Source organism: Melopsittacus undulatus, chromosome Z (assembly GCF_012275295.1).
Source record: "Melopsittacus undulatus isolate bMelUnd1 chromosome Z, bMelUnd1.mat.Z, whole genome shotgun sequence".
Classification (NCBI taxonomy): Eukaryota; Metazoa; Chordata; class Aves; order Psittaciformes; family Psittaculidae; genus Melopsittacus; species Melopsittacus undulatus.
The window spans coordinates 2,059,228-2,079,689 of record NC_047557.1 but is presented as its reverse complement, the minus strand read 5'-3'; the positions used below and the strand labels follow the sequence as shown (position 1 = coordinate 2,079,689).

The window sequence follows — 20,462 nt, the reverse complement described above, 5'->3', positions numbered from 1 at the left end:
AAAGCTTCAGAGAAAAGTTATTTTCTCCACTGAGGGTCAAATGCAGTTTCTGAAACTCAAGCATTTCTGAAGGGTGACAAGAAATACCAGGAACCTCTTCTAGCTTCAAAGAAAATAGTGTTTATTTATATTGAGAGACTATAGGATGGGGGGTGTGTGTGTGAGGGGATCTGGTTCTGAATTTCACTTTTTTTATTCAAAGCTATCAGTCATACAGAATGACTTTACATGAATTTATGCTGACCCCCAGCTTCCTCTGAAAACTGTTTGCTTGCAGATAAGGAGGAAACCAGAAATAATGAACTCATGTATCAATTACATGTCAGAATTACTTAGATATTTATTTCAGAAAAGCAGAAGAACTGCACAATGTTTTGAGTTTCTGTGGGTTTTCCTTTTTCTTCCCAAGTGTCTTACAAAAAAATTCCACAGAACTCAGATAAATTGAGTGCACCAAGGCATGCAAAGGTCTTTTTTTGACTTTTCTCCTGAATTCTCTCTCTTGGAGATCTCAATAGTTATTCTCACTTAACTTTTTTCCTCTTTATTTTCTCTCCCTCCCACAGGAGCATATTTTTCCCATACTAGGCAGACAAGATAACAGATATTATTCTTTTGTCCATCTTCAGATGTACTTCTTTCATGAGGGAACAATCTGGTATATGGTGAACTCTAAAGCAAGTTTCTCTCCTGCATTTGGGTTTTTCCTTACTACAGTAGCTGTCCTCCTTGGTATCACGTTTCTTACATAGTAACACAAAGCAAGCACCTCTTCTTCAAGCAGATGGAATAGGTCCAGGTTCTTTCCTGTGACACCCACGTTAAAACTGATTTCTGGCAACAAACCCTATATATATATATGCATATGTATGTATATGTATATATATATATATATATATATATATACACACATTTCATCTCTAAAGCAAAGACCTATCACATGCATCTATGATTATCTTAAATTATGAATTCTTCAGAGAGTGATGGCTCTGAGCTCCAAAGTGCAAGATTTCTAGATGCTAGCATAAGATAAATGTGTGCATCTATTTAATGAACACTTTAATATCTATATTTCAATGAGAAACAGTCATAGGTCACTGGATTCCTTCCAAAAGCAGCGAATGCTTTTAAATTTAACAACCATGTAATCTGTATTATAGTTGTTGTGAACTAAGTTTAGCTAGGTGAACTCCTTTAACTGAAGTAACTAGCACAAGAAGTGGCTAAGCATGGGAAGGTGAAGTTGCTGCAGCCTTAGGCCACAGGCAACTAACTCCCACTTAGATAAAGCTGAACTTAATTTACAACCTGCGCTTAGTTATGCAAACAAACACCTGGAGACCAGTGCAAATTGGAAGATAAAGGCATTGCATCCCGTTAGCAAGGAGCAAGAAACAAGAAAGAGATAACAAGGAATTTACAGCTGGCCTCAAGATAAGGAAAGAACCCAATAAGGGATGAGGAGACCCCAAACCAGAATTCACCACCAGATCAAGAGGCATGTGCAAGGCACATGAACAGCGTGTGATGGTTGGGTGAATGGAATGTAAGGGTATATGAAACACCAGGAATTCCTTTGTTCTGGGTCCCTCCCTGGCGGCACCAGCTTGAGCTACTCCTACTCCTATGCCACTCAATCACTAATTTATTTTCTAAGAACTGATGTCTGAGGCTCTGCTGTGGGAAACCCAGGGCCAAGAATTTTATTTAACAATAGCGATCTTTGGACAATGACTCATTAAAATCAAATGACAAAAAAAAATCTCATAATTCAGCAACACCTTCCATCTTAATCCCTTTTGTCAGGTAGGAGGCAGAGATCTTAAGGTCCTCTGAGACCCCAAGGGCCCTTAGGTACTGCTTTAAAGCAGCTCTGCATTTAGACTTAAATGTAGTAGTGCTTTAGAAGAAACTAGTAGAGTAATTCTTCTATGATACAAACTGGAAAGGGTATTACTTTTCTTCTGGTCAGGAAGTTCTTCCATTAAGGACATATATTTTCACTGATTTACTTTATTTATTAATTGTGGTGGCAGACCTGTAAATTCCATCAGAGCTATCAACCTTCGGGCATTCAGGGCTGGAGAACTGCACCAGACCATCTACTTGCATCTCACACTCTCACAGGAAGCCTGCTTGAACTGGACCAAGATTCCACCTTGCCCTTTTACAGACACTTATTTCAAGTGTATCACAATGCTGATACTGCACTCTAAAAGCTCCAAATGTCTGAAAAACAGATCTATGGTCAAAACAGTAATACTTAACAAAAACAAAATACTTTCTTTGTGGTAGAAATAGGAAAAGAGCACATACAAGCTGTCAGTTAAGAAACCTGGCTGAGCAGTATCTCCTTTAAGTATCTTTAATAAGGCAAAGTGCTGGGTCCTGCATTTGAGCCACAACAGCCCCATGCAATGCGCCAGGCTTGGGGAACAGTGGCTGGAAACTGCTCATGGGAAAGGACCTGGGGGTGATGATTGACAGAGCTGACCATGAGCAGCTTGTGCCCAGGCAGCCAAGAAGCCCCCAGCATCCTGGCCTGAATCAGCACCAGTGCAGCAGCAGGGCCAGGGCAGGGATTGTGCCCCTGCCCTGGGCACTGGTGAGGCTGCACCTCGAATCCTGTGTTCAACTCTGGGCCCCTCACTGCAAGAGAGACCTTGAGGGGCTGGAGCGGGGCCACAGAAGGGCAAAGGAGCTGGAGCAGGGCCTGGAGCACAAGAGAGATGGGGAACGGCTGAGGGACCTGGGGGGTTCAGATGGAGAAGAGAAGGCTCAGGGGGGACCTGATGGCTCCCTACAAGTGCCTGACAGGAGGATGAAGCCAAGAGGGTCTGGGCTCTGCTCCCAGGGAACAAGGGATGGGACAAGAGGAACCGGCCTCAAGCTGCACCAGGGCAGGTTTAGATGGAGCTGAGGAACAATTCCTGCCCCAGAGGGTGCTCAGGCATTGGAACAGGCTGCCCAGGGCAGGGCTGCAGTCACTGTCCCCTGCAAGTGTTCACATACCACGTAGGCAAAGCACTCAGTGTCATGGGTTAGTGGTGGCCTTGGCAGTGCTTGGGAATGGTTGGACTGGATGAGCTTAAAGGGTTTTTCCAGCCTGATTGGTTCTGTGATTCCAGTTGCACTGGCTTGAACACCTGCCATGACTTACATGCACCCACAGACAAGTGCTCACACTAAATGGTACTACACAACAAACAGACACCACACCACTAGGTTTTGAAGCAGATTTCTTCTGATCTACAGAGAAAACTCTAGAGTCAAAAGCAGACCAAAACAGGGAGATCACAATAGCAAGGTCATTTATTAATTGTATCCTATAGGAAAATACAAAAAAAACCCCTAAAATATGCTTGTCTGCTCTTGCAGACTCAAATAAGAACAACAGGAGCAATCTGCAGGAGTCCGATGCTACCTTCAGCTTATATATCTAAGTTGGTAAGGGAAGAGGTATTATCATAACTACTGCTTCCAAATGATGCAATCATCCCATGCCAGAACAAGAACTATGGTCCTGACAAAACCTCAGCTTCCCAGTATCCTGGCATCTGCTTTTCCCATTCAGAACAATGTGGATGACCTTCTATCAGCATCACCCACCAAGAACCTCAACAATCTACCTATCTGTCAACAAACATCCTGCTGCTGCTGGCTTCTCTCCAGCGCCAAGCACCGCTCACAACTGCATTGATGCTCATCCCATCATCCAGCTTCGTTCCCTGCCTATGAGAGGAAGGTCTGTGATAGAGGAACCAAGATGTAGAGGCAATATACAGGAAAATCTCAGCTAAGGAACTCCAGTTACAACTCCAAAGTGTTGTAAACACTTTAATTACTCAATGAAACGCAGCTATTTCTATATCTTAGCACACAGAGGCTGAGAGCTCATAAATGACTTCACACCTACATAGCAAACAGCCTCAACAGTCAGGAACAAAACTCCGAATTTCACCTCACACCACCAGAGCAAGCCCCCTCCCTGTTTAAATATTTTCCTGAACTTTCACCCAGCCAACGCTGTCTACTCCAAGTATTAAAAGGTTAAAAGGTAACTAATTTTCTAATTTAGGAGAGTTGCCAAAAGGGCTGATTCATACAAAAACTCTCAAATCATACAGGAACCAGGTTTCATTTCCCTGCTTCCTGAGGGCCCACCAGAAAGGTGAAAGAGGAGTCACCACAGTGAATAGGATCAGTTTTACTGAAAAGCAAGTGGAGTATCTGGTTATCAGTGTCAGGATAAAGTACAACAACTCAAAGTGAACATAATCTTTTCTCTTGGAAGCACTCCTGATTTTACACCCACTGATGGCACATACGCACCGTGGCAGCTGATAATGCACTGTGCTCATTATAGCCGACTCCAAACATTTGGGGAGATGTCCCAAAGGGGCATTCAAGAAACACCAACTGGAAGCTGAGAGCATCTCTGACATTTCCTCCTGCATCTCCCTCGCAGTGGGTATTCTTAACTGAGAGACAGAATGAGAGTGGGAAAATAAAACAGGTCGAAATACACCAAAAGGAGTATCTGAAGGATGAAAATGACAGTTGGATTCAAGACTGCTTATTCCCAGACCTGTTCCTAAGCCATCTGAAACTATGTGGCTGTGTGCATTTTCACCTAACCAGCATTCCTTCCTCTGCTGGTTTAGAACTCCTCGACTCTTCCTAATATCTATGTTCTTTTGCATGTACCTTTCATATCAACAAGTCTTGTTTGCAGTAGACACTAAATCTAAATGGAAGACCTCACTTTTTTGAACAACAGAACACAAGAGAGTAGTTCAAAATGGACAGCTCCAGTGACCGGACTTGTGTAGCTTTCAACATCCAGGGAAAAGACAGCTACAGAGAAGATGGACATGGAGAATTCATATAGAGGAGGCCATGGAGATGCTGCGAGGGCTGGAGCAGCTCTGCTCTGGAGCCAGGCTGAGAGAGCTGGGCTGGGGCAGCCTGGACAAGAGAAGGCTCCTGAAGGGGACACCTGAGAGCAGCTCCAGTGCCTAAAGGGGCTGCAGGAAAGCTGGAGAGGGGCTTGGGACAAGGGCCTGTAGGGACAGGCCAAGGGGAATGGCTTGAACCTGCCAGAACAGGGGAGACTGAGCTGAGCTCTGAGGCAGAAGCTCTTCCCTGGGAGGGTGCTGAGGCGCTGGCACAGGGTGCCCAGAGAAGCTGTGGCTGCCCCATCCCTGGCAGTGTTCAAGACACCACTGTGGTTCCAAGACAGCCATTTTGATGTAGTGACAGCAATAATATCCTTGGGTCTCATAGTTGTATAGGCAATGGAGAAAAAAGGCTTAGGGCTGTCAATGGGGTCACTGTCATTGATTTGAAGGAGTCTTCAAACTTTTAAGATGCCAAAAAGAGATGTACTTGACCTCAGTGCCTAGCTATCTTTGCTGTCCAGATCAGAGACAAACCCCAAATACTAGCAGGCATATGTTTCAAGATGCATCCAATGTCTTTTGTGAAAACAGGACTGAAAACCAAAATAACAGAAAGCAGATTATTAGGAGCCTGAACATACAGCCCAATGTATGATAGATACCATACACCACTAATAATATGCTCTGGGATTACAAAGGTTGTTACAAGTTGCATGTCAGTTAAACCTTGCCTAGTGAAAAGACAGGTCATGGAGAAATTATTATCTAAGTTTGAAATAAAACTAAATTAGAATATAATTAGAACAGGAAGAAAAATACATGATACAGATAAAGGTTCTGCTGCTTAAGACCTTTACTCACTTAAGAGGCCACACATCTGCCAGCTGAAAAAAGGATGTGAGAGTGATGAAGAAAAACTTCCATATAAATCAATATTTTTTATTTGATGCACCACCACAAGGTTCAGCAGTAAATAAAACTCTATATTCACCAGACCCCTCCTACACAGAGGAGTCCTAAACTTTGAGGATCTTCAAAGTGAAGGAACACAAATCTCTCGCAGTTTGGGTATTTTCGCTTGCTTCAACCTAAGTTTCAACAGATGGAAGTTTCCCTTTGATGATTAGACAAAACTGCCAAAAATGCTGAAGTCCATAGCTCTTCAAATACTGGAGCTACTACAATCTTGATTAAAGCTCCTTTTTTCAAGAAGCGCTATTCTGGCCTTTTTTTCCAAGAGTAACAAATAATAAAAATATGACAGCCATGAAATAGGAGAGAAAACAGTTCTTAACCTCTTCAGTGCTCACAATTTCCAGGAAAAAAAAGCCTAAACACTTCTCAACACGGCACTCTACACTGCAAGGACTCTGTAGAGATTTATACTCAGTTATATTGCCCTTTTCCCTCCTATGTTCAACTTCTAAGCTCCCAGGAAATGCAGTGAAACATCCTTAAATACAACAAAACATTGTTAATGTTTACAGTCGGAAATAACTGAGATTACAACCTAAGCCAATCGTAACTACAGGAAACAATGGAATGTATTAGAAATATCAACTAACTTCTACTGGCACCACAGGGTGCTACTCAATAGTGACACAACTAAATCATGGTATTTCATTTTTCCTCCATATGCATTTATAGATTTTAATGAAGTGAAAACCTACTGATAACAACCAGATGTTCAGTTATGTATACCAGTTCTTAACAAGCTGCTGAAAGAAGCCTTTATAATTTAACTTTGGGAGCTCTATCTTGCAACATAACGTTAGCAATAGTTTCTACATTAAAGTCATACAATTAAATACTGAAGTGGCATATTTTTGCTGATTATGCACTTTTAACCATTAATGTACACTCTTGAGTGCTAACATTAACAAAACCAAAGAAAAAGCTGAGTATCCATAACATACCCAAGGGAGCCATAAATCAAACACCAACATACCATAACACAAATGTTATAAGGGACTGCAAAAGTCTAATTCTTGAAAAGCAATAATACTGTAGTTTCTATAAAATGTCTTAAAATTAAACATGAAACCTTCTTCCTTGGCATTCTGTACAATGCAGCAGGGCCTGTTTTTCAAAGCGATAATTCAAGATACTTTTAATAAGCCTCAGGTACAGAGCCACAATGCTGCAGAGCCCCACGGTCTCTCCTACAACCTGGTTTAGCTATGCCAAGTCGAACTGCCTTAAAGCATTTACCTTTCCCAGTACAAACTAACTTTGAGAAGCAGTCTTATATTCACCATACACAATTCTGAGACACCCCTAGATATGCTTTGCTGCATACCTCTGCAGCCTTTCCCAATGACAACACATTCTGGTTCTTCAGGTACATTTCATAGTAAGGGATATGGAGTAGTGAGATACAGATTTGCCATTTGACTTCTTCCCCATCTCACACCTTCTTTATTCAGTCTGAGCTAGACTGCCCACCTGCACTGTCAAAATCTCTCTGTAGGTTATTTTCTAGGTACACATGAGCTTGTTCTAATAAAGCTTCTTGCAGAGCAAGCTCAAAGGTGAGCAAGATCTGCCCACACTCCATAAAGACTCAAGCATTCATGAACTCAGCATCCCCACCAAGCCCAAACTCTTACACTTGGTTTTAGTCATACCAAACTATAGAATGGTTTGTGTTTGAAGGGACTTTAAAGCCCATCCAGCTCCAACCCCTGCCACAGGCAAGGATCCCTTCCACTGGAGCAGCTGCTCCAAGCCCCTGTGTCCAACCTGGCCTTGAGCACTGCCAGGGATGGGGCAGCCACAGCTTCTCTGGGCACCCTGTGCCAGTGCCTCAGCACCCTCACAGAGAACAGCTTCTGCCTAAGAGCTCAGCTCAGTCTCCCCTCTAGCAGGTTAAAGCCATTTCCATGTGACATTTAGAACCATTCCAAAAGCAAAGAGCACAGGACTGCTGTACAGGTACCTCTGCTTCTGCATGTCAGACACTGAGATGGTCTTTGATGGTTTAAAAATAATCTTAGTATTTCAGTGAAGGAGGAAAAACAGCAGCTTAAACCAGGGTGTAGAGAAGCAATATATTTAGACAGCAGCTGCCAGCTGTATCCACTCCTTCATGAAACTGCATCCACAGAACCCAAGGGACACACAAATTGTGACAATCCACAGTTCAGGCTATTGAGTGGTCCTAACAAAAACTTTGCTATTCTGAATGACACTTCAAAGACAGGCTCAGCATGGCTATTTTAATGGTCTGTCACAACAGAAATTCATCTTTAATAGCAGCTTTACAGATTCCCTGTTAGCAGTGCCACGGTATGCTGCCAGGGCTGCCTATCCTCTCGCAAATGATCCCAAGGTTTGAATACTTCATGTATTACATATAATATATTCCTTCCCAAAATTCACATAGTAGCTTATGTTTTTCTTGATTTATTCCACCCAAAAGACAGAAAATAACTATTCCTTTGATACAAAGTAGGGAAAGAATTTACAGCGTAAATCTGACCAAGGAAAAGGAGGGAAGTAAAAAGTAAACTCACTACTGAAATAATCTTAATCATCCTCCAGCAAATAAAATTGCAGCAAACAAAAACCTCAGGTTTATAACATCTTTATGAAGAGCTGGATTGTGTATTACAGAAAGCAAGATTTTTCATATCTCCTTTCCCCCACCCTACTCCCCCTTTGATGATTTAGGGATAAAATTGTTAGTTAAGGCATTATCACATTGTGACGAATGTTATACTGGTGAACAAGACAATAAATCACTTTTCTAAGTTTTAGTATCCTTCTAACAGTTCAGTAGCATCCCATTTCAAGAAAAAAAATAGCTAAGGAAACCTATTTGAAAAAAAAACAACAAACCAAAACGCAAACTTTCCACAACTTTCACTTATGGAAAGTGAATATGTTCTAAGCTGAACATTTAAGATTATAGACAGGCTTTGTCATTTTTTTTATATAAACCACTATTATCACTATATTATTCAGTAAACTAAGTGCTTTCAACAGCTACTTTCATTCCCAGCAACAGCATTCACAAAGAAACAGAGATGCTGACAGGTTGAGTTGTTCAAAAGGGTTAAGAACAATAATGCCCGCAGATTTTTTTCTGCCAGAAAGACAAAGTAAGTAATATTGGACCCCATGCACACATTGGGGCTTAGAAGAAAGAAAAATAAAACCCTGCAGGATTTATGAACTTGCCCATATATCGCAGTCCTTTCACCCTTCATACTTCCTTTAATCTGCTCCAAACAAAAAGTGTATCTGTTCCAGGAAGTCCTGACAAGCTCTGCAGAATGACGCTCTAAATCATATCACTAATTCATTACATACTACCAACACAAAAACCTCATGTAATGGTGACAGAGTTGTATTTAATGAGGGCAGTGTTTCAGAACCCACTGCATCTTTGTCAGCTTTCCAACTTAAAGCACAATCTGAAGTACAAAAACTAAATCATCAGCAGAGCTTTACACTACACTGTAAGGGATAATCTGAAACTCTTGTTAATTAAAGCTGTGATCCTTTAATTGGGGCACCACGTTTTAGGCACAGTACCATCTAATACTGCTAACACTATCTTTGATAAAGTTTATTTCCAGAAAAAAAAGAGGTTAAAACTTATCAGGACAGGTGTGTAAAACGATTTTTATTTCCCAAGAACAAAATCAGTTCTCCTTCATGTAATACTGCAGTATGTCTCATGACACATATCCCAATGAGATGTGGGGTCAACATACCTCAAATACAGCAGATGCATGAAAAAAACTAGGTAAGCAGATCTGGAGATCTACAGAAACATCCCACTTACTCATTGGTCTTTTCTCCAGATTGATATTTCAATTCACTGATAACACTTCTTTAATGCACATGCAGTTCAAAAGCCATGTAACTGTGTAAGACAAACTTCAGTTTGCACCTTGCTGCATCCCTGAAAGATGAAGCAACACCCCAATGCACCCCTCCATGTACAGTCAGCACAACCATTTCCAGCCATAAGTTACCAGCAACTGCCTGCGTGCCCACAGAGGTTCCTCAAACAAATGTCAAAGCTACTACAAAATAAACAGGATAACTTCTCTTGTTGAATTGAAGCGTGTGTGAGATGCCCAAGTACTTCTTCCAACAGAAGATTCAGGGCTGGTACTGGCAGCAGGTTATCATTATCAGTACTGACCATGGAGCATTCAAACACAAGTATTTAAACATTAGAGCCCCATCACTCTAAGTTTTATATTCTCTCAAATGCTCAGTTTATACAAGGAGGCAAGAAAAAGATAAAGGAAAAAGCCAACTTACAAGAGAGGAATTTCAACAATGAGCTGGACAAGGCAACACAGCAATTCTTCTATGAGGTCTTCACACTCTATTCCTGAAAAGAAGCATACAAAGGTTTTCTGGATTTTCAAATACCAAAAGGAAGCAAAGATTTATACACCTAGATCCAGACAATCAGTATTTTAAATAAGGAATGGGCATCAGAAGATAAATTCTGTCTGGGTTAGTAGATGGCATTCTTTCCTGAAAGAGAAAGCACTTGGGATTATCACTGGGTAACAGTGATGCTTACCCTTTTATACATAATATATAACATATATATATAACTAATAACAATTGGAAAATGAGATGTTGGTACTGCAAAAATATGCTAATATTAAGCACATTGAGCCTTACTTTCCTACTTATCTAGGGTCATACTGAATGGCATTACTACTAACAGTTGAACTAATCACTACTGACTTTTTCTCAGTTCTACAGTTCAAAGTCTCATCTCAGAATTCCCTGTACTTCACCTATCTTCCCACTTTTTTCTAATCCCAAGCAAAGAATAAGTAGAGACAGCAGAAAACTGTTCCATTTGCCTAACATACACTGAACAATATTCTAAACTGTGATCCTTCAAACGAATGCAGCCTGCTGTAGGCATCACTGTTGCTCTTACACTATCAAATGTACACACTACTTTTTCATGAATACATTTTTATTTATTGAAGAGGTTTCACACATTTTTACAATAAGGATTTGTGAATTTCTAAAATCGCATTTCAAGTGAGCAGAAATTATTCTCTACTCACACACAATGTGACAAAATGCATGAGATTATTTTAAAAATGCATAATTATTTAAAAAATTCAACTATTCTAAGCAATAAAACTGGTGGTATTTTACACTTTTTAAAAGCAACTGTAATGAAAACTTGCAAGACTTACTGAGGAAAAAGCTTATTAAACAATTTGAAGATGTCACATAAAACTAGAGAAAAAAGAAATCTTTTTCTGCTTTCAAAATAAAATTATAAAGAGAAACCTACAGCACAAAGAAGTGTAGGGTTTTATAGTGCTGAATGGCCTAAAAGCATGCACAGTTTTTCCCCTCTGCATTACAACTCAATGATTACCCAAAAGCTTGTTTATTTTGTATTTTCAAATAAATACGTCCTGCAATAAACACAACATTACAGCCAGGTTATGGCAGTGTTACTCTGTTTAACCCAAGTTTGTTCTTGAAGCCAGGACTCAATTTTAAGAAGCACACTAGAGGGAATATTCACAATAAAGCAAAATTATTTCTTTCCACAATCAGTTTATTAAAAACACATTAAAAATTGTCACCTAGTGAACTGCACATTCTAAAGGAAATCAGGTTTTTATCACGGAAACGTGGTTTCCTTTATATAGAATCCCCCATGAGTAACACAATGTAGCTCCTGTTAGTAAAAAAAAAAGGAGAACTGCTAGGAGTATTTAACCTTAGACAGAACCACAGCCAATAATGAAGCCCAGATAATGTATTCTATAAGTAACTGGAACGTGACAGTTTTCTAAGGTTTTCTGAATCTAGAAAACGCTTATAGAGCAAGACTACTTCCCAAAAAGTGCCTCATTTTCTTAACAACTGAGGGAAAGGAGGAAAAAGGATGAAAAAAGTAAAGTGAGTGCATTTTAAGAATATAATTTCTCCCACCATGTTATACACAACCCATCTGAAGACAGATTAATGTTATCTCAATAGGAAAGAGGGCTTTTTTCCCCAAAGTCTAATCAAAATAAAGTACAAAAATATTGAGTTAGTACAATCACATAGAATGGAAGATGTTAGCTTTCCCTGCTCTGCTCTCAAACTATTTTTTCTTTAAAAATAAAAAAAAAGGCTTAATTGCTGTAATCAATGTCATTCAGCTACAATAACTAATGTATCCTTTTCCCTATTGGGACACATGCATTCTTGTTTAATCCTTGTCTTGCCAAGACAATGAGGCGAACTCATGCCAAATCTATAACGTGAGAGAGAGCTATAAACGCAGAACACTATGTGTTTTCATAAACAATGCCCTTTTCAATAGCAGGATAGAGACAATACACACAACACTCATTCACATTAATAGATCACATACTTGGATCAAAGACACGTGGTAAAGCCTTGGGGAAAATAAGTAAAGGGTGAATCTGTCCAGATAAGATTAGAGCAGACCTGCACAGAGAGGAATCATAGGTGCATCCTCTAAAGTCTGCTGCATGCAGAAGTAACTGCAAACACACACAGCTTTCAAATGTGCTGTTATGCTGAAGTACCATCTTTTACCAATATATTTAAGTCCTCAAACATGTGCATTACTTGCACTGTGGGTTTTCTTTTTGGTGGGGTTTGTTTGGGTTAGATTTCTTAGGCATTTTTTTACATAATTTGGGATTTTTTTAACCTTTTTCAAAGCTATACACATTACAGACACTGGATTAGCACTACACAAGCAAAACAGCTTACCCAGAGGACAATACACATGCCAAGAGACTCCATTTCTACTGAAACAACCCCAGCTCCATCCTTGGCCATGAAGCAGGGTTTAACATCCACAATAAAACAGTCTTTCCTCTCAAGAACCTAACTGCTGGTGTATCAAAACCTGATCTAGGTTGCTGCAGCAGCTGGATGTGCTTCTTAATAAGATGTTCAGGCAGAGCAAGGTTCTTTTTCTTCCCTATTGCTCCTATAGACAGGATAGAACCCAGGCACCAATAAGGAGATAAACTCTTACTTGCAAACAGTAACTAAACCCCATCCATTCAATGCGTTCCACAACTGGTGGACTTAAAGCTTCTTTGGGTTTTGTGGTTTATCTCCAGCTCTGTGGGCTCTCCAAAGCTCCCAACTTTCACTTACAAGTGTTAATAACAAGTACATAAACTACCATCCCTCATTCCTTTTATATGACAGCTGAGCACTCATGAAAGCATTTGAGGATTGAAGTAAATGTATTGTTATTTATTCCCTCTTCTGTGTCCTCAGATTTGCTGTAATAGAACAAACACTGCCCTTAGCACCTGAGTGATAGAAATTTCTCTACAGAGTACAAAGTCTCTTACTGCAGGTCAAAAATAGGTTAAATGCATTGATGGTCTGATCCAGAATATAATAAACAGCATGTGCTCTCTTACACCTCTGAATCACAATAGTAAAAGACTGTGCCAAAATTATGGGATACAGACAGAGGAAGCCTCACTGAAAGATGAATGATTTGTGTCAACCAGACTAACTCCAGCCTTAGATCTGCATATGCTGAGTCCAGTTTAGGATTTATTAATATCCAGATTTTTTGCTGAATGTTAAAGAATACGGCTGAAATCTCTATGAGGATTTTCCTACCATCAACAATCTTCAACGTCACATCACAGAATCACAGACTGGTCTGGGTTGGAAGGGACCTTACAGCTCACCCAGTTCCAACCCCTGCCATGGGCAGGGACACCTTCCACTGGAGCAGCTGCTCCAAGCCCCTGTGTCCAACCTGGCCTTGAACACTGCCAGGGATGGGGCAGCCACAGCTTCTCTGGGCACCCTGTGCCAGCGCCTCAGCACCCTCACAGGGAACAGCTTCTGCCTAAGAGCTCAGCTCAGTCTCCCCTGTTCTGGCAGGTTCAAGCCATTCCCCTTGGCCTGTCCCTACAGGCCCTTGTCCCAAGCCCCTCTCCAGCTTTCCTTCAGCCCCTTTAGGCACTGGAGCTTCTCCCAGAGGAGCTCCCTTAAGGAGCCTTCTCTTCTCTAGGCTGAACCTGCCCAAATATATCCTCAAAACAAAAATCCTCCAAAGCTATAAGCAAATTTCCAATTGTGGATGAAAAGGCAAAAGTTGCTCTTCCTGGACTAAAGAACCTTCTGAAAACTGTCAAAAGGAACAAGTTTCTACTAATGGTCAGATGATTCTTGAAGGAATTCAATAAACAACACTGTTAGCAGGGACTAATCACGTACAATTTCTTCACTACAACTTTATAATGATAGGCTACAACATACCTATGGACTCAAACTTGAAAATGAAAAACCTTAATAATCACATTTCATGACACAAAGCACAATTGCTCAGCTTTCTTCTGAGCTTAAAACACAGTCTAGTTGGGAAAAGCACAAATTGGACGTTCAGAAAAAGCAAAAGCGCATAAATTGCAAATCCAGGAGGAGAAATCTTCAAGATAAGAGAGTTATTAAAAACTACTAACTAAACAATTGTGGCTATGTCATATATAATCTTCCAAAATACAAGGTATATTCCTGAATAGCCAATGCCAGGACATTTTCCATTCATCATTACTACCATACACTACACACTTGTGCCTGTCATACCAAATATCACACAGCAGATGCTGAGGCTCTGACCAACTGCAGTGTGAGCAGCCTGATGTGCTGACACTGCATTTATGTACTTCTGAGTATGCTACTTTTAAACCCAGAGAACACAGTACTTGGACATAAGCTTCACCAAGAAGGAAAAAAGGGATGCTCTTGGTTCAAACACACAACCACAGTGATTCCCAGATTTTAACATGATCCTGAAAAGAATTGTTACCTCTCTTTAGAAGGCTGTGAGATTGAACAAGGCATTAAAACATGGATAACAGGAGAGGTTGGTTGTGTTATTGATTAGTTGCACTGTTCTTTCCAGTAACTACTCACCAGCCAGTAAGAAAATAAGCAAACAGTACTTCAAAGTTCAGGCACTCTGTGAAAGCTTTTATCTATATGCATATTTTATTTACCTTATATAGTTCATAGAATTATGTATTTTCTAAGGTTTGTTTTATCATGCTCACAACTGAAGAACTGCAATATATCATCAAGCTCTGGTGAATGTAGAGACAGCAAGGACAATACAGAAAAGCTTGAATTTTTTAAAAAGCATATTCACCAAAGACAGCATTAAATACATTAAACTTAAGTAAAAGCACTAATAAATCTGTATAAACTTCACAATAACAAGTCACGCTTTAACTGCCAAAGTTAAAATAAAGATACACTTGATTTAATTATAAAAATACTAACAAAACCACATTTCATTATTTTTCTGCACACTTCAATAGGCTTTAACACAACAGTAGTTTATTATACTCCATTCATGATATATCACTTTCCCTATATGTAAGCCAAAAGCTATAGGAGGGCATTCACCTTATTACCACGCTCTATAAATACTTCAAAAAACCTATGTAAAGATCTGCTAGGGACCAAAACCAGTAACTATTGAAAATACAACACATTATGAACCTCAACATCTTGAGGAAGGTCACAGGAACCATCTCCAACTGGAAACCAGTCAAAAGCAGCCGCAGACTGGAGCCACATGAGCCGAAGAGAAGCTCCTTGCTTCCTGCCTTCATCCCCTGCTCTCACCAGCAGACCACACACAATTACCTTCCTAATCAAGAACATCCAGCGAGCAATCTGCTCAAAGTTAATTGCTAAGTACATTTGCCATCAATATGCACAAAATTATCGCTAATAAATGTCACTGTGAATTACAGTCAAGTGCTACTAGACATGGTATAAACATGGATCTACCCCAGTGACAAGAATCACTTTCGTACCATGCTGCGAGGAACCCCCAGCATAAGGAATAAAGATTACAGGGGCAAGCTAACAAAACATATCAGCTTTTCCACCTGCTGCACTATACCACTGAAGCAAGAGGTGGGCAATGTTCTTTAATGTAAGTATACACACATAGGCAGTCCGTGATGAACTTAGAGCAGCTCCCAGTGCATACAGGGGCTGCAGGAAAGCTGGAGAGGGGCTTGGGACAAGGGCCTGTAGGGACTGGACAAGGGGAATGGCTTGAACCTGCCAGAACAGGGGAGACTGAGCTGAGCTCTGAGGCAGAAGCTGTTCCCTGTGAGGGTGCTGAGGCGCTGGCACAGGGTGTCCAGAGGAGCTGTGGCTGCCCCATCCCTGGCAGTGTTCAAGGCCAGGTTGGACACAGGGGTTTGGAGCAGCTGCTCCAGTGGAAGGGGTCCCTGCCCATGGCAGGGGTTGGAGCTGGATGAGCTTTAAGGTCCCTTCCAACCTGAATTATTCCATGATTCTATAAGTAGGTGTTCCCTTCTAACACATCAGGTAGGTGACTTCATTCTTGGAGATCACTCAGCACCGTTTAAATACGTTAAACCATTTCAGCATGTAGCAGTTAATCTTTTGGCACCAGAAGTCTGCTTTCCCCAGAGCAAAGGCAGGTGCCAAGGAAGAGAACAGATTTTAATGAACAGTTTTCCCTACTCAATGAGCAAGCAGCTATAAGGTGTTCCCGACACGTACCCTTGCTGGACTGACTGTTTAGTGAAATCCAGAGTCAGATGCTTTAGTTGTTCTTCCATACTCCACTCACACCATATTACCATTGTCATACCAGTTCTTCTTGCAAGACCATTTTTGGCTTTATGCAACAAACAACATGCAATTACAAGCTCAACAGTATCTTTACAACAAACCAAAAGCAATCAAGGCTCCTATGCCAGCATTAGCTATCATGTGTTCTGTAGAGTGTCTTGATACAGGACTAACAAAGATTTGCAGCAGACAGTGTTACAACATTCTTTTTGCGGTAATCAAACTGATTTTGAACGCATTCACATCATTCATTCATTCAGAATGATGTGATAGCAGAAACAGAATAGCTAGATTACTTGAACACCTTCCCTGTCACCTTTAGCATGGTGTAATACGTAAGAAAGACAAGGAGTTGTTGGAGCAAGTCCAGAGGAGGCCACGAGGATCATCAGGGACTGGAGCACCTCCTGTATGAAGACAAGCTGAGAAAGTTGGGGCTGTTCAGTCTGGAGAAGAGAAGGCTGCATGGAGACCTCATAGTAGCCTTCCAGTATCTGAAGGGGCCTACAGGGATGCTGGAGAAGGGACTATTCATTAGGGACTGTAGTGATAGGACAAGGGGTAATGGGTTTAGACTGAAACAGGGGATGTTCAGGTCCAGTGTAAGGAAGAAGTTCTTTACTGTAAGGGTGGTGAGGTGCTGGAATGGGTTGCCCAGGGAGGTTGTGAATGCTCCATCCCTGGCAGTGTTCAAGGGCAGGTTGGACAGAGCCTTGGGTGTCATGGTGTAGTGTGAAATAACCCTGCCCATGACAGTGGGGGTTGGAACTGGATGATCTTGAGGTCCTTTCCAGTACTATCTATTCTATGATTCTAATATGTGAACCATTTCCTGGAGATGCACTTGGTTTTGAACATTCTGCCTAAATTCTTTGAGATTTCCTGTACTCTTGCATAAACTACTGCCCACTAATTAAATTTCAGCAGTTGCCTTTTCAATGAGTCAGTTCTAACCACAGTACTGTTATTTTCCCTCTCTAGATTCCTGAAAATTGCATCAATTCCAACCCCTGGCTGCTGCTGGTTTATGAAACATATGTGAAAAGAAACACTAAATAATTGCAACATAATTGTTCCTATAGTAATACATGGTCAGCTTTATCCCAACTCTGTTCTGATTTTCTGAAGAGGACTGTTAGCACCTTTCAAACTGTATGAAAATGACTAAAGCTAAGGTAGGTCTACAGCATCACTTCTGAACAACTGTTTAAAATAAATGTCAAAATAAGTTTGTAAAGAAATGGCCATGTTAAACTTAATACAAATCTTTAAAGAAAAAATAAACCAAACAACCCTAAACCTACTCTAGAAGTCTATTTTGCTGTAAGAACCTGTAACAGCTTGTTAACAAAGATTTAATTCTCGGAGATGACAACAGCTAATGTGTAACTAAAAGCTCTCATCACATTCTGAAGGTGTTCTCCTTCATATGTATGACACAAAGGAAGATGGTTTACACAAAATTCAGACCCCAAAGGAACTAACTCCATTTTACTACTACCTACTTTCAACCTCACACGTTCCCCCAGATTGTAAGCATGTTGTAAGGAACCTCATGAGTACTTCATTTACAGTTTTAAAGCAGTATTTGGGATTCTTAGCCTAAACAAAACACAGAATCACAGAATTACCTAGGCTGGAAAAGGCAGTTAAGATCATCAAGCCCAACCATTAACCTAACACTAACAAGGCCATCACTAAATCATGCTCCTGAATGCCATGTCGACCAACACTGACAAAGAACTTTTTAGTCTCTTGTGGGATATATGCTTCACTAGCACTATTGTATACCTACCGTATGAGCCCGGTGCTTTGTCTTCGTAAGTAAAATGAAGTTGCAGCTCCTCCTCTGACATTCGACTGATGAATACTTTCAGCAAACAGCAAATAATAAACAGTGCATTGTGAGCCTGCCAAATAAAGAGGTGACTAGGAAAGAGCAGAAACAAAGAAGAATCAATAATGCTTAACCTGCTAACCTGCATCAAAAGCCACAAGTTAATATATGCCAGAGACAAAGGGGTTCCTACAGTTAAGGCAAGGAAAAGCCAAAGTGCTCAAGCATGGAGTCTTCAGTTGATGATACAGTAAACTGGAAATGGTTTCAAAAGCAGTACTTTTTTTCTTCCCCCAAGAGAATACAACTTTATTGGTAAATTTGTTGTGTTAAAATACACCACAGTTGCCAGAAGCACCACTCTTTGAAGAGCTCAACAGGTAGCTCAGCATACTTGTACAGGTTTCTACATTCTATGGACTCAAGCCACCAAGGTATTTGCAAATTTTCATCAGTTTCAGACAGAGAAACTATTCTGTCTCCCTGAGCACTCTTCCCAGTCAAAACAGCCATGAGGTGACCATAGGCATTTATGGACTTCAGGAGCACAATACAGCAAGATCTTTCTATGCAACATACAAGTATTTTCCAAGCTTTCCGAATGCAAGGGCATTATAGCTTCTTTATGTTTTCTTGAGTCCCAGTAAACATCTGCTGGGAAGCCCATATAACATCACATAGTCAAGCTCTTGCTTGAACCCGTACTTTCACGGTATGTTTTGGACTAAGATAGCAGGAGCTATCCAGGCTGAGGACAGTCCTGGTACAAAGGGGCATTAAGCGAAAATCTTCCTTTTTGAAGTCCCAGATCTGATGAGACTTGGACATTTGTCTACGGGTGTGGAGGAACAATTACAGAAAGCTTCATGCAAAAACTATACAGTGCTACACACAACCCTTGGAGTTCATTACTACTGCTGGAAGCAGCAAGCAAAACCAATGGCAGTTGCACAATATGATTTGAAAGCAAAGTCTTTGTGCAGAAGTTTGTGTTCAAATCCAATCCAATTTAAAATATTTCCATATTTTTATCAACACTGGTTCACATATTAAAATTTAGCTAAACAGGTCAGGTGTTTAAACAGCTCTAAACCAGTAGTAACCAGAAGTTACACCACCTGTACACAAATGTATTTGTGTAATGCAGGATGAACACAAACATGTCTTTTTCCCCCAGTGATGTACTTACCTATTACACTTAATCTGTGTTTGGAAAATCACTAGATACTTGTTCCTTTTCAGATAACAACTTAAGAGAATTCTAAGTTTTGGTCTGTGAGCATGCTTATTAGTGAAGTAAAAAACTCAAGAGCTAGCAACAAAAGCAACATTTAAGAAGTGAAATGGCACAAAAAGCTTTTCTCCTTGGGCACTTACTTCTGACATTCTGCTGAAATTTTTAACTCTTTGGTTCTAGAAAGAAAGACTTTAATCAATGACCCAAGGTTTCCTGTTCGAGGATTCTTCTCAACTAAATGAGGAAAAATAAGATATGATTATATAGCACTTCTAATTGACACTACTTAGTTCAAAAAATACACAGAATGAAACCAAATCTCAAAGTCTTAAAGCACAGTATATCCAGTTTTTCTGCACAACTGTTGATGCTCTTTTAAGATTCTCCAGTACATGCTTTACTACTTCATAACTGTTCTCTAAACATACTTTTCAGCCTAGATTTAAAATAGCCCAAATGTAGAGCTCCTACTGCTTTCACTTCAAGACTTATCTATAGCACAACAGTCTCCTGTCAGAGATGTGGGCAGATTTTCATAACTAGTTTTTACCTTCTTGAAACATCACTGATCACATTTAAACTATCCCTTCCTTTTACCCTTTATCCTTTACTGGTCAACTTAGAGGGTAGAGTACACACACATATTAGAGATGGAATTATTTGTTTTATATCTTTCAGTTATTTCAAGCTCTACAAAACAACTGACAATGGAAGCTTCTAAAAGTCAGGGATATATATATACAAAACACATTCTTTACACTACTACACATGGAAAGAAGGTTAGGTACATTAAAGACATGGATGTGCACATGAATGATGTTTCTTAATTTTTCTGATTAAGCACATGGAAAAAAAG

General features: G+C 40.3%; 1 protein-coding gene across 1 annotated transcript in view; it reads right to left on the bottom strand.

The window, feature by feature from the left end:
• The window catches only part of DYM (dymeclin), a 225,360-nt gene that overhangs the window by 179,741 nt on the left and 25,157 nt on the right, over positions 1 to 20,462 (bottom strand). Inside the window, exons 5-7 of the mRNA XM_031045692.2 lie at positions 19,747 to 19,840; positions 18,328 to 18,461; positions 10,182 to 10,254 (exon numbers count right to left, since the gene is read on the bottom strand). Of these exons, the coding sequence (XP_030901552.2) occupies positions 10,182 to 10,254; positions 18,328 to 18,461; positions 19,747 to 19,840 (301 nt within the window). The remainder of the gene's footprint in view (positions 1 to 10,181; positions 10,255 to 18,327; positions 18,462 to 19,746; positions 19,841 to 20,462) is intronic.